The sequence below is a fragment of the Oryzias melastigma genome, unplaced genomic scaffold (genome assembly GCF_002922805.2).
Source record: "Oryzias melastigma strain HK-1 unplaced genomic scaffold, ASM292280v2 sc00247, whole genome shotgun sequence".
Lineage (NCBI taxonomy): Eukaryota > Metazoa > Chordata > Actinopteri > Beloniformes > Adrianichthyidae > Oryzias > Oryzias melastigma.
This window is the reverse complement of record NW_023416889.1, coordinates 403,868-418,887: the sequence shown is the minus strand read 5'-3', so window position 1 is coordinate 418,887 and position 15,020 is coordinate 403,868. Positions and strand designations below refer to the sequence as shown.

Below are 15,020 nucleotides of genomic sequence, written 5' to 3'. Positions count from 1 at the left end.
GGTCTGGCAGTGACAGTGGGGGTCAGGACCCAGCATACACCCAACTGCTCCTCCACAAGCCAGCCGCTACCCAGCAGCACCAGCGCCACTTCTTGGACCCACCGCACCACCCCCACCCCACCTACTCGCACCACGGAAACAGCGGGCGGGGACTGAGGCAGGGTGGGCAAGCGGGAATCGGCGGGGGTGGGGGTCCGCAGGGATCCTCGCCCCAAATGAGTGACAGCATGGATGTGGGCGTGTCCCTTGGGCTGCATCACCTGGGGGCGGTGTCTTCCATGGAGGGGTCTCAGTTCGGCTCCGCCTCCCTGCCCCTCGCTCTGCCCATCGGACTCTCCGCCTTCCGGACTCGGACAGCCCCCACTGCTCAAGGGCCGCAAGCTCCACCCCCTGAGGACTACTACCCTGCCTCCAACAACAATAACCCTGCTGGGGGGGGCAGGGGGCGGGCAGACTCAGACGAGGGCCCGGCCAACTCTTGATAAACCCTGAAGCACGCCCTAAAGCCATACACCTGACCCGGGTCCAGACTTAGAGCCGGAAGGGGGCGGTCTGTGTGCAAGCATACAGTCTACTGCTTGTGAGGGGGGGCAGCCAGAGGAGGATGCTGGGAGAACTTTCATCCTCTTTAGTTTGTTGTTGGAGGGGGGGAGGGTTGTTGTTTTAGTCATGTTCTTGCTTCTTTGGTTTGGTTTTCTGGGTGTGGGGAGCTGCTTGTTCTGTTGTGTTTCAGTCTGGAGAGGATAAAGAGGTGGGGGTGGGCAGCATGCTCTCGTCCTGCTCTTTGCTGCAGCTGGAGCTTGGTTGGGGGTCACGCGCCCCCACGCTACGTCGCCCAGACGCCACCGCAGCCGACTCTTCAGCTTGGCTTGGGTCCTCACCACCTCGCCGCCCTGATGTCATCACAGCGTGCGGAGCCGGGCATGGACCATACAGGCTCAGAGCAGAACTCCAGCATGCGTGGAGTTCTGGAGGAAGACCCTCTGCTGCCGCTCCTCTTCACCCCCCGCTCCCCCTCCCGTGGTGTTTCTCCTCCAGACGGCTCCTCCTATCTGTGCTGCTAATCACCATGACAACCGGTCCGGATTGCTGCTAAAGATCCACCACAGATCAATAAGTAGAAGCCGAAAAACGTTTGAACTGAGGATCAATAAGAACCACTGCATCTCCATGTATTTATTACTATTTAACAAGAAAACTAACTGAAAGGACACTTTCTTTCTGCTCTTCTTTGTTTGGTTGCCTTCTTTCTGCAGGTGAGCTCTGATTGGCTGTTGTAACAGTGTGACCGGTGACATGGGAATGCCACCGGTTTTGGGGGCTGGGTGGAGGGGAAGGGTGGGGCAAAAAAAAGTTGGATATATAATAAGAATAAAGAGTATACTTTTGCACACCAAAGTCCAGCAAACGGCACGTCTTCTTTCTTCCTGAAGCTGCTTCCTGTAGAAAACGGCAGAGGGGCCGGCTGCCGTCAAGCATCAATGAATGTGAGAGTAGAGGAACTGTTCCTCCACAGGAAATGCTGTAGAAACACCTGGAACCATCAGGTATGTGGACCCAGACAGCAGGGGTACATTCAGGTTCTTCAGACATCGCTCGTCTCCTTTTCATCTGCTCCTTTGACCCTTAGTGGCTAAATGTTTTGTTCATTCTGAAGAAATCAGAAGTCTGCCACAGTGGACTCGATATGACTCTCTAAACGAAATACAAAAAGGTCAAAGCTGCAACAGAAAATGTGCATCAAAGCTGTATAAATCTGTAGTGGTCCTGGGATTTAAACCAGGACCACTACACCACTGTGCAGCCAGGTGGATTACAAAATCAGAGCATTGCATGAGAGTTTTTCACACTGTTGTGATACCCCTCAGCTGGGTGAATGCTTCTGTTCGGTTTGAATGACTGCAGTAAAGAGCGTCTGCACAGACTAGTGGTGTTGGTTTAGGTGTCAAACTCAATCACACAAGAGCCCAAAATCCATACACACTTTAGGTCGCGGGCTGAACAGAATAAACATTGATTGAAAACTAAAACTGACTTTTTAAAACTGTAAATTATTAACATAATTATGAACTAGATATATATGCATCACCTGTGATGATGCAAGTGTGAATGCTGTAAGCTGAATTTGGCCTCTGAAGATGCTGAAATTCATAGCTTAAAAACACTGCTGAAACATAGCTGAAAAAGATGAAGCTGATAGCTAGCTAAATATTAGCTAAATGCCAAATTAGCCTTAAAAAAACATAGGTCAGCCAAAACAGCTAGCATGTAGCTGAAATATTAGCTAAATTTTAAAACAGCCTAATAATAAAAAAGCCTAAATTAGCCAAAACAGCAAGCATAGAATGTAGCTGAAATATTAGCTAAATTCTAATTTAGCCTAAAAAAATCTTAGTAAATGCCCCCCAAAAATTCCAAAAAGCTAGGATAATGTCAACTATTAAAACTTTAAAACCGCAACTTTTTAACATAATTATGAATAATAACCAGTTTTATTTAGTCCGTTAGTTTTTAACTATTGTTCATATTTTATGACTAATTTTCTACATCTGTAAAATTACCTGCATGAACTCAAATGAGGCAAATCTCCTTTGTGAATTTGGGCTATATAAATAAAATGGAATTGAAAATTGAATAATAAAACGCCAGGAATATTATTCCAGAATAAATCAACTTGAACCTTAAATATTTTTCTACATTTTACTCTTCATAAAAATATATTTGGTCAAAATTATACAAGTTAGAAATGAGCACAAGATAACATTGGGTCATTAATAACAATAAAATAAAATGATCTGGAGGGCCGGATAGAATAACCCAGAGGGCCGTATCCGGCCCCCGGGCTTTGATTTTGGACGTCTCAACAGGAAGATTAAGTTGAGATAATCAGGACATGATGTGAGCAGCAGGTTTTATTCCATAATAAAGTCCAGTCATTATTGTGTTATAATCATTGCATTGAAGATTTCCAAACACGCTCAGTGTACTGTATCATATTAGCAGCTGCTTTGATAGAAACATGATCGCATAAATCAGAAGTTTTAATCTTTTCTTTGTTTTCTCTTGAATCTCCAGCTGAGAACTAAGTTACCTGAATATATCGCTTTAATATGAATACAAACAAACAAAAAACACATTAAAGGAGGCATCGGGGCGTGTTCAAAGTACGTCTGAGCAGAAAACGAAGTGAAATCTATCAAACTCATAGACTGTATATAAGAATCAAACTAGAGCAGGTTCAGCTGCAATCATGCAGGCAGGAAGCGTGTGGGCGGGGCCACCGTAGTACCGCCCACACAGAAGTTTGAGAGGTATTTAAATTTATGTGTAAATGTTGAAAAGCACATATAAACACATTGAATCACATTTAGAATAGTTTTTTAAATAAATAATTGCGTAAAAGTAGTCAGACAGAAACAACTGAGCTGCTGTGAAGAGATAGGAGGAAGCGGACAGTCTGCGCATGCGTGAAGCGCGTTACATAGCCGGTGAGCCGCACGCGCGCCGTCCAGCCGGACCGGACAGAGGTTTCTCTTCGCAGCGCTACGCACACAGGTAACCCGGCTCGGTTCCTCCGTCCTGAACCAACCCAGAACCTCACATTCGTGCGGGTACGCGCACGGAGCTCGTGTTTCAAAGGTGGACCCAGGTGAACTTTAAATCCCGGTTGGTGGTCCCGCGCGGAGCTGACGGACCCCCGCTCTGAGGACAGGTCCACCGGGCCGACCTTACGTTCGTTCAGAAAGCCTGGAAGAACCAGGGGCTCGCGGATCCAGAACCCGGACAGAGTTCGGGTCCAAACACGTCCACGAACATTTGGACCCCTCCTGAACAAACGGTCCTCTTATCTCCCGCGGCAGACCCGCCCCGCCCACTCCACACCCCCTAACTTGGACTCTTGTGTGTTTCAGTCCATCGATGAGGACGGTGGCGGTCCTGGGAGGAGGGGTAGGGGGGCTGGCAGCATCCTACTACCTGTGCAGAAGCCCACAGGTTACCAAGGTAACGCAGCATCACTGAGAGGGCAAAACTTTCCTGTTCTGTGTCTAGAAGATTGAAGTAGAGTTATCTGCCAAACCAGTGGGGCAGTAGTTCAGGAGCAGCAGGGTTTGAGATGACAGGAACTGACTAAGACAATCAGGAAGTCAACGGAACTGTACCCCCCCATCACCACCACAGGTCATCCTGATGGAGTCCAGCAGTCGTTTTGGAGGCTGGCTGAGGTCTACCAGGAGACCGGACTCTGCCGTGTTTGAACAAGGACCCAGAGGGATCCGACCTGCGGGGGCGGTGGGTCAAAACACCCTCAACATGGTAAGATCCCCCAAACCCCCCTTCAGAGTGAGGAGCTAAGCTAACAGTTTCCATGAGAGGCTGAGTGACTGCGGGGAGGGGGTTGTCTGCAGGTTGATGACCTCGGTTTGGGGAGGGAGGTCCTGCCCGTCCCGTACAGCCACGTCGCCTCCAAGAACAGATTTCTGTACGTGAACGGGAGGCTGAACAGGATGCCGTCAGGATTGAGGTGAGAGACCCCCCACCACACCACACACGCCCCGTGATGCTTAGAGTCACAACGAAGGTCTCAGGGTTTGGGGAGGATTTTGTTTTACAGGGAAGTTCAACCCTCCTACTCAGAAGACAAAATCAAAATGAACTATAAAAGTTGCACTACCCCCGATAATGCCATTATGAATGCTTTTTGCTGAAAGTAGTCGCTGAAAATCCTGAAGGGATTTGCTGAAAATTCAAAAACTATTTGCAAAATGTAAATTTGCTAAAATACTGAAAATTGCACAAAAGAACTACGAAAGAGCGCTGGAAGTTGACCTAAATTTCTGAAAAAGTAAAAATGACTTATATATGTCAATTTTGCAAAAATATTAATTTTTTTGCTAAAATATGAGCTAAATCAGCCCAGAAAACCTCAATAGATTCCTAAACTCCAATTTAGCCGAAAAACCTAAGTTGATGCCAAATTTGTTAAAAAAAAATGTAGCTCGTTGCTTAAATGCTAGCTAAACTCCAAAATAGCCTGAAATTCCTCAGTAAACAAAATTAATCAAAAAACTTAGCATGTTGCTAAAATAGAAGCTAAACTCTAAATTAGCCTAAAAACCCCCAGTAGATAACATTAGCCTGTTGCTAAAATATTAGGTGAACTCCAATATTTTTTTGAAAGTTTTATACTTATTTTTGGTAATGTTTACTATAAAAGATTAAACATAGCCCATATCTAAAGGCTTGTTGCTAATCTACCTAAAATTTAAAAACTTAAAGACTTTCTCATTAATTTCCTATGGGGCATATTTTGCTCAATATTTCAAAAACAATCATTTTATGAATGCCAAAAATACAAGCAGTAATGTCCAGAATGAGCTGAACGTTCTTATTCCAAGATTGCTGAAATCATTGAAAGTGTGATTGAGTTTTTACATGCTGAAAAACGTAAGGAAAGGAGCAGCAGAATCACTGTAGTGTGAATTCTTTGAAGCATTCGAACAATAAAAGCAACATTTAAAAGTGAATGTCCAATCAGGAAAGAGTGGAGGCTTAAAAAACACACTAAAATACAACAAAATGATGTAAATGCAATAAAAATATGACTCTCAAGAATAAAAAAGGCAGTAAAATTACATAAAATAAAGTTTCTAAATAAAAAAATATTAATTTGTGAATAAAACTATTTTTATTACATTTAAAAATACTATAATGCATAAAAACAAGTTTTTGATATAGTAAATAATGGTATTCTTTTAGAACCTCGGCAGAGGCAGAAGCTCTGACGGGTTGAGGTGAGGACTTCAGTGTGTCATTGATGGAGAAGCTTGTTAACTAATGGAGGGAATCAGTTGAACAGATGCTTTTGTGAAGTTGGACCAAAGTGAGTGAGAAGTATTGATGGTTTTTCTGAATGTGCAAACATTAGTCTCATTGATAGAATTATAAGCTCTCTATCTTTCAAACCTTTAGAGTAAAAAAAATGTAGACAACTTCAACGGATAATGACTGTACAAACATGACGATGTAAAGTTGGTAATTGATGGGATTGTCATCCTCTATGGGATGCTGCGAGCTCTTCAGGGGTCACGGTCTGGTCGGGGTCAGTTACTAGAACAGATGAGCTGCTTGCTTCTGGTCCACCACAGAGACCTCGTTTATGGGTTGATGAACAGTGAGGTGAATGGTCAGAACCAAACACAGAGGTGCTGTGGATTAATTCTGTGTGAGCTGATATTCTGAGGCCTCTCTTTTCCTCCTCAGAGGGCTCCTCCGGACCATCCCACCCTTTTCCCGCCCGCTCCTGTACAGCCTGGCCTCTGAGGTTCTGGTGAAGAAGAGCAGAGAGGACGATGAGTCGGTGCACTCGTTTGTGTCCCGCAGACTGGGACAGGAGGTAAGAGGCTGTGCTGAGGTTCTCGCCTCAGACTTCAACTATTTTTCAGACACTGACTTAGAGCATTGCTTCTAAAATGCACACAGAAATCTGCAGATATCAGATGGAAATATGTGCACATTATTAAAAAAAATGTGCTGAAACGGATATGTTCATGCTCATTCTGTCATAGAAACCTGTAGGAAACAGAAATGTTTTCAACAGCCGAATGAAGGTCAGTTCAAAGCTTTATAGACTAAATGTGCTGCCACTCGCATAGACAATTATATTCCAACACCCCTATGCACAGATTGTTCATTTTTTTCCCCCATTATCACATTAGTATTTAATATAAAAGAATGAGAACCACCACAGACATTTTCTAATAGTAAGAATGCTATGAACTTGTTCAACAATTGATCAGGCTAATATCTTTAAATTTAAATGACATTGTTTTAAAACTAGAGCAATAAGCAGCAAGAAAAGAAAGACGCCATTTACATTTAGGATTTTTGCTTTAAAATATCACACAAAACATTTCTCTTTCTTTCTGCGGTTAAATAAAAATGTGTTAATTGTATATACAATTACTGTATATGCAGCCGAGTGACTCTTTTATCCCTCTATTGTGGCTCTTACGATTGAATATATAAAAGATTAGTGGTGAAAGTTTTGAACAAATTTGGATTAAAATGAATGAACAGTATTTAGTGTTGTGTGTTTTCAATAAAAAGTTCAGGTCATTCTACATGTTTTTTAAATAAATAGATTTACTAAAATGTTTTATTTTTTTTTGATTAAAAGGAAAAAAGCACACCAAAATCCTAATGACAAAAAATATCATGTTAGATTGTCTCGAATTTTTATTTTATGAAAAGCTGCAGCAGCAGGAGGACCTTTTTTGACACATGGTGGGCTTTTATTTTGAAATAAACTTCCTCCACTTGGTCCGCTTCTGCCCTGACTTGGCCTCTTCATCTTCCTCACCACCAACTTTTGTCAGCTGTCATCAACTTTTTAGTCACTCCATAGTCTTTACGTTTCTGGAAAACGTCTAAACTGCTGGATTTCCATCCTTTCAGCAAAGTCTGCCTCCGTCTGTCCGTGTAGATCAGGGGTAACAGCATTGTTGTTGTTGTTAACCTGAGTCACGATCAATCCAGTATGAAGGTTCTGTTATTTTACATGATTGAGTTGGCTTAAGTTTGACCACTCACTGGATTGCCCCCCCTAGTGGTTGAATGATGGTGTTTTTGTGGCTGTGTTTAGTTGGCAGACTTGGCGGTGGACAGTTTGTGTCGAGGTGTGTTTGCGGGGGACTGCAGAAAGCTGAGTGTCCGGTCGTGCTTCCCTCCTCTCTTCAAGGCGGAGCAGCAGAAGGGTTCTCTCACGCTGGGAATGCTGCTGGGCTCGGGTACGTGGACAAACTTCAGCTGTTATGCAGCTGTGAAAATGGTTTCCATCTGCCCTGACTCAGAACATGGTGTGTACATCTGCAGGTCCATCTCATACCGTCACTCCTGGATCTCTGGCCAAGAGGGCCAAAAAAGAGGCCTGGGCCCAGTGGTCCCTCAGGGGAGGGGTAGAGACCCTACCAGAATCCATTGCAGAGTATCTCCAACGGAGCGGCAAGGTGGAGCTCCAGAAGAATGCACCCGTGAAAAGCATCAGTCATTCGGAGTTGGGCTGGAAAGTAAGTGAGAGAAATGAACCAATCCAACCTGAGGTTCTCAAAACTACTGAGAGTGGAGCAAATGAGCTTATCCACATCATCTAATGAGTTGATCTTCATCGGTGAAGAGTTCACCTTCATTGGTGTCCACAGCTCTCCAGCAGGCATGTGGAGAGCAGTGGTGCCACAAACGATTATTTTAATTGTTGACTAATCACAGATTGGTTTTTCCAATTAGTCGACAAATCGGGTCATGTGCAAACTGGATGTAAAACACACATCTTAACCATCATTAACTTTAAACTAACTAAAAACTAGATGTATAGGATTACCTGTGATAATGCTAGAGTGAATGTGTAAGCTGAATTTGGCAGCTGAAGATGCTAGTGATGATAATTGAAAATGCTGAAAGTGATGTCTAAAAATCTTGAAGCTGATAGCTGAAATCGCTTAAGCTGATAGCTAGCTAAAATATTAGCTAAATGCCAAAATAGCCTTAAAAAAACAAAAAAGCCTTGATTAGCCAAAATAGCTAGCATGTAGCTGAAATATTAACTAAACTTCAAAAAGCCTAAAAATCATTATTTAGCATAGAAACGAGCATGTAGGGAAATATTAGCTAAACTCCAAACTAACCCAAAAAACAAATGGCCTAAATTAGCCAAAATAGCTATCATGCTGCTGGAATATTTTCTAAACTCTAAAATAGCCTAAAAAAAAGCCTAGATTAGCCAAAAACAGATACTGTGTTGCTGAAATATTAGCTAAACTTCAAAACAGCCTAAAAAGCCTAAGTTATTAAAGATAGCTAGCCTGTAACTAAAATACTAGTTACAAAATTAGCAAAATTAGCTAGCATTTAGCGGAAATAAGCTAAACTCCAAAATAGCCTAAAAAACAAACAAAAAACCTATATTAGCCAAAATAGCTAACATGTAGCTGAAATATTAACTAAACATCAAAACAGCCTAAAAAAAGCCTAAATTAGCAAAATAGCTAGTATGTAGCTGAAATATTAGCTTAAACTCCAAAATGGTCTAAAAAACTTTAATAAATGCCAAAATATTCCAAAAGGATAGCAGAATGCCAATATAACTTTCAACTTGACTACACACCGACACCATATAATATAAAGTAACGACTAATCAACTATTAAATTAGTCGTTGAGTATTTTAATAGGCAATTAGTCGACTAATTGTGGCAGCCCCAGTGGAGATCCCTGATTGGCCAGAAAGAAGCTTCAGCTGCTGGTGTTGGAGAAGATCAGGTCATGTGGTCGTTTTTGTTTTTCACTGTTTCAGATTCAACTGGAAGATGGAGTTGTGTCAGCCGACCACATCATCTCCGCGCTGCCATCAAAAGGTCAGCCTCAGATCCTGAACACCCCTGGAGTTCCTGCTGTCAGGTGTTTTCTGTGCAGTGATACAGAGACCGACGTTCTCTGATGCACTCCTTCAGTGTGTGTTCAGGGACACTTGACTATCAGAAATAACTCCAAAAAAACATAAGAAACAACTAATAAGAAATGACTAAAAATCAAATATTGCTTTATTAAATAAGTAAGTAAACAAGCCAGGACACAAATTATGCTTCTCATAAGTGAATGTTCAAGCACTTTTGACATCACTAGAACCTCCTACAATTTATATCCCAGTCAAACTAGACTCCTGCCCTGTCAGGTCACTTCTCTGCAGTGTCTGTGGTCTGAAGGCCCACTCCAGATAGGATGTTTCAGCTCCTTCCACAAATATTCAGGATTCAAAGTGGGCTGGATAGAGGACCACATCACAACTGTTTTGATCTTTGTCCTTGTTGAGTCTTTGTAGTTTTATTTGGGGTTGTTATCCTGAATAGGTTAGCATCAGCAACGTCTAGTTCAGTGTTAAATTAATGAACAGATGTGATCAGAAATCCTGCAGCATGATTTGAGGGTCACGCCTGGTTCATACTGGACGGGGAAGCGGTGTGGAACGGAGGCCGTCCTTGTTAACCTATGGTAAGGGTCTGCAACCTGCAGCTCCAGATCCACATGTGTCTCTTTTATCTCTACATGGTGGCTCCTTGTTCAAACATAAACTAAGTCATGGAGACTGCTGACCAGGCCATGTCCACTGTCTAAGTCAGCAGCTCCCCCTAAACAAAACTACCTAAAGAAAACAAATAAACAAAGCCTGAAAACTAAGACTACCAAGATCCAAACTAAAATAACAAAACCCAGCAGAGTAAGACTGCTGAGGACAAAGAGGGAAAAATAAAAATAAAACATCATTTTTTTTAAAGTAAGAATTACTTAATTAGCATTTATCAAATTTAGATTAGTTACATTTCTAAATTGATGCTGAGGTTCACATAGATGATAAACTATGTAGGTTTTTACATCCTGTTGACCTGAAGACGTCTTGTTTGATCAACTCTACCTCCAGAATGAACAGATTTTATATGGAAAGCAAAACTTTGGTAAAAAGTTTGAACTTTTAGGAGTTAAAATCACATATTATCTTATGCTGAACAACATTGGTTACTAGCTGCACTGAGATGATCCTGTTTAGCAAAGAGCATCTTTTATTTTGAAAAAAAGTTACTTGTCAAATGTAAAAAATAAATTAAAAATCACCTTTTGAGAGATGCTAGGTTCTTTTTATATTTTTGCTTTTGTTTATGCCAAAAAAAAGACATAATTCATATTTTTTTTTTTTTTAAAAAGAAGGTCATGAATGCAAATCCAAATTTTTTAAAGGTTAAAGTAAGACTATATGGCTCCTTCCAGGTTTTGATCAGTAGAAAACGAGTCCAAATGGTTCTTTTACTGTTAAAGGTTGCAGACCCCTGATCTATGGCATGGTTCAAACCAGACGCGGAAGGCTTGTGCTGTGCAGCGGCTCATTTCGGCGTCTGGTCTATTTTGTGTGCGAGCGATCCACGTCAATTCTGGCAGGAAGTTATATCAAGATACATGAGAAAATCTGGTTTATTTTTAAAATATATGACCCATTTTTCACAATAAAACACAGTGATTGACAAATGCAAACATATTTTTGTATCTAAACAGATACAAAGAGATGAAAATAAATATACAATCACTACACACATGCTTCTCTCTGTGTCTCAACAACAGATAAATTAAAGAAGTGTCGGCCTACCAACTACTTGCTTCTTCTTAGCAGAAACATGGGGTAATATTTTTAGGTTATTAACTTACCCATGATGGCAAAAACAAAAAAGCTCTAGCAGAAGTCCCTGTCGACCATCGTGGAAAAAGGCGTGTCTGGTGTTAATTACAGGAGAGCAGATGAAGCGCACACTTCGCAGGAGGAATTTTGAGGCACGAATCGCTTTCTTTTTGAACGCAGCTTTAGCCCCCTTCTGTTTGTCTTCACAGCACTGGCGTGTGTCCTCCCCCCGTCCTGTCAGAGTCTGACCCAGCTGCTGCAGGACATCCACGCTGTCAGTGTTGCTGTGGTCAACCTGGAGTACGACGGTTCCATCCTACCTGTGCAGGTGAGCTGCTACTCTCGGGGGTGTGGCCACACAAAGCTCTCTTTGTAGTGTTTGTAATACACATTTAAAGCTTCCGTTTTTCTATCTTCACTTAAAAGGGAGAATTTAATAAAAGGACACTCAAAAAGCGGCATTTAAACTGCTTATTTTGTGTGTCTCAGGGTTTTGGGCACCTTCTCCCATCATCAGAGGACAAAGGCTTACTTGGAGTGGTCTATGACTCTGTCCCCTTCCCTGAACACAACAGACCCGACGGAGAGACCACCAGACTGACGGTACACACACACTGTAGGGGAAATCAGGAAAACCCTGTACACTCTGCTAAAGCAGGTGGCACCTTTGGTTGGTTTTCATGCCAAAACAGTGATCACAGGTTTGCTTCCATCTCCAGGTAATGATGGGTGGTGCCTGGTTCCAGGAGGAGTTTGGCGATCCAGAGTCTGTGTCATCAGAGGGTCTCTTAAGGCAGGCCTGTGAGGCGGTGTCCTGCCAGCTGGGAGTCAAGGCATCACCCATTTGGAGCCTTGTGTCTCTTCACAGGGTACCTCACTCTGTCTAAGGAATTCAAAGCACTTTGTGTTTGAGAAGTAGTTTTTGCTTGTTTTTCATCTACCTGAATATCTGTGTGTGAATCTGCTGAGAAACCAAAGCAGGATAACCTGAAAAACTTGTTGTTTTCTTCAGGACTGCATACCTCAGTATTACCTGGGACACTACCAGAGAGTTGGTGAGTTTTGGCCTCTTGTTATGCTATTTACACACCAGGCATGTAGACGGGCGTTCTTGAACACATTTTAGCATATGTTCACACTAGACTGCCGCTACCTGATACTAGCACATGTACACAAAATGTCAAAGCGGTGCCAATCTGGTGAATCTTGCTCTAGACCTTTTCTTTCACAGCTCTATTCCGATATACATCTTTAACAGTAAAAGAGCCATTCAGGATCGTTTTCTACTGTTCAAAACCTAGAAGGAGCCAGATAGTCTTACTTTAGTCTTTAAGAAATTTGGATTTGAATTCAGGACCTTCTTTTTTTAATAATTAATATGAATTATGTCTATTTTTTTGCACGAACAGAAGCAAAAATACTAAGAAAGAACCTAGCATCTCTCAAAATGTGATTTTTGTTTTGTTTTGTTTTTTACACGTTTGACAGGAGTGCAAATAACTTATTTTCAAAATAAAAGATGCTCTGTGTCAAATATGATCATCTCTGGGTAGTTGTTAAACCAATGTTGTTCAGCCCAAGATAATAACCCAGAAAATTTCAAACTTTTTACCAAAGTTTTTCTTTGCATATATAATCTGTTCATTCTAGAGCTAGAGTTGAGTAAATAAAACCCCATCAGGTCAACAGGATGTAAAAACCTACATAGTTTATCATCTATGTGAACCTCAGCATCAATTTATTAATTGAACTAATCTAAATTAAATAAATGCTAATTAAGTCATTCTTACTTTAAAAAATGCTATTTATTTATTTATTTTGTTCATTTTTCCTCTTTGTCCTCAGCAGTCTTACTCTGCTGGGTTTTGTTATTTTAGTTTGGATCTTGGTAGTCTTAGTTTTCAGGCTTTGTTTATTTGTTTTCTCTAGGTAGTTTTGGTTAGACAGACATTATCAGGAGCTGCTGACTCTGATGGTCGACATGTCTGGATCAGCAGTCTCCATGACTTATTTCATGTTTGGCCAAGGAGCCACCATGGAGAGATAAAAGATCCAGATGTGGATCTGGAGCTGCAGGTTGCAGACTCCTGACATACATGAACAACTCGGTTTCCGTCTGGCCAAACAGATGCAGTTAATAATTTCTCCTCTATGATTAATTTTCAAACGGTTGGCACTTCCATGAATTAAAGGGGACACCACCCATACGTCACTACCAAATCCCAGTCCCTGATTGGTCAAAGTGCAAACTGGCCACGCATTGGGTCACTTGAGCGCGTTTCCAAGCTTGACGTGAACGTAGCTTTAGAGAACATGGTCTGTATGCTGAAAAGACTGACGAGTGTCTGTGTCCCCAGAGTCCATGCGGAGCTTCATCAGGAGCAGGAACCTCCCTCTGTCATTGGTTGGTTCGTCCTTCGACGGCGTCTCCGTCAATGATGTCATCTTTAGTGGACGTACAGCTGTAGAGGAGCTGTGTGGACTTTGATGGTCATGAACTTAGTAGCCAGTGAAAAAATATGAACAGATGATAATATAAATGATGTCAATAAGGAGAATCTTTCTGTTTTACCTCGTAACAAGAGAGATGAGTATGAATGTTTTTTTTTAATCGACCTTAAATTAGACTTTTGTGCCTACAATAAATCTTGAATGTTTGACTAATCTCAGTTTTTTCTTTAACTGGGTTCAATCTATTTTTCAATAAAGTGCCTGTTTTTAACAGAACATCTATTAAATGTTTGTCAATTTCAGAGAAGAGCTATTATATTGAATGTTCTGTATTCCTCCTGGAACACTTGAACACCAGTAGAAGAATTTTTATGAACTCAGATTTACAACTTTGTGTTTGACCAAATTTATCTTAAGTTTCTCATTGTTTTACCAAAATATAAACAGTTTCCTGTGTCTAACTTGATTGAAGAGACATTGATCGGAATGTCAGACTGGTCGCAAGATTACAGGTTTGATTCCCATCAAAGTGTCCTTGGGCAAGACACTGAACCCCGGATTTGTGTCTGCAGATAAATCAAGATTTATTCATAAAAAGCGCTTCTTGCACTTTGCAAAATTCAAAGTGCTTTACATTGAAAAACAAAAAACATACAGAATGAAAACCCAACCCACCCTTCACCCTGCCCTCCATTAACACATACAACTCGTGACCACAAACACAAGAAATACTTAGAAATAACTTCTAAAAGAAACTTAACGAATAAAATTAAGACTTGGCTCTCCAGTGAGGAAACAGTATTTGGGAATCTATTCATACCAGGAGCCAGCTCGACCACAGGGACATTGCCACAGTCAATGAAATATATCACTGGAGATGACATGCTAGCTTGTTGCGTACACAGAGTTGGACGCCATATTGCAATGGTATAGATGTCTGTTTACAATCGTACAGACTGATCTGGAAAAACAAGAATGTGACTTTTCACTAGTAAATTGTTGCTGTCAGCTGATAGAGGAGAACTTCTAGAAAACATTTGAATGAGATATGAGTGAGTTTACTCTCAATAGTGAATGTTTAGGCTGATCTTGTATTATATTTAAAGTCAATAACAGCTTTAGACCTCACACTATTTCCATGTTTTCTGGCAGGACCGCGGCCCATTTAGCGGTCTATGGCAATGCCGGCTAACCACCGATCCGATTATACAGGTTGTGTAAATGTCAGTCTGTGTGTAGATTTGAAATAAAATCACAACCATGTATCGGATATGCTTGTGTTTCCTAAATAATCACCTGTTTATATATAAAAAATGAAATGTTGTTCATTTGTTGCACTTATACCATGACCTG

General features: G+C 41.4%; 2 protein-coding genes across 2 annotated transcripts in view; both read left to right on the top strand.

Annotated features, from left to right (window-relative positions):
* The window catches only part of dyrk1b (dual-specificity tyrosine-(Y)-phosphorylation regulated kinase 1B), a gene marked incomplete in the record, with an annotated part of 30,319 nt that extends 28,921 nt beyond the window's left edge, over window positions 1-1,398 (top strand). The window contains 1 exon segment of the mRNA XM_024262296.2: window positions 1-1,398. Coding sequence (XP_024118064.1) covers window positions 1-482 — 482 coding nt within the window.
* A 2,000-nt stretch (window positions 1,399-3,398) lies between these two features.
* ppox (protoporphyrinogen oxidase) lies at window positions 3,399-13,885 on the top strand. The gene is made up of 13 exons (XM_024262298.2): window positions 3,399-3,555; window positions 3,912-4,002; window positions 4,180-4,314; window positions 4,407-4,522; window positions 6,262-6,394; window positions 7,643-7,787; window positions 7,873-8,066; window positions 9,348-9,408; window positions 11,426-11,544; window positions 11,706-11,819; window positions 11,936-12,085; window positions 12,229-12,271; window positions 13,574-13,885. Exons 1-13 carry the CDS (start codon window positions 3,464-3,466, stop codon window positions 13,702-13,704), a joined length of 1,524 nt encoding a protein of 507 aa, XP_024118066.1. The 5' UTR covers window positions 3,399-3,463; the 3' UTR covers window positions 13,705-13,885.
* Window positions 13,886-15,020: the final 1,135 nt, after the last annotated feature.

Coding starts and splice junctions, on each gene's coding strand:
- ppox (XM_024262298.2), top strand. CDS start 3,464: ATGCGTGAAGCGCGTTACATAGCCGGTGAGCCGCACGCGCGCCGTCCA. Junction 9,409..11,425: donor CTCCGCGCTGCCATCAAAAG/GTCAGCCTCAGA, acceptor TTGTCTTCACAG/CACTGGCGTGTGTCCTCCCC. Junction 12,086..12,228: donor GCCTTGTGTCTCTTCACAGG/GTACCTCACTCT, acceptor TGTTTTCTTCAG/GACTGCATACCTCAGTATTA.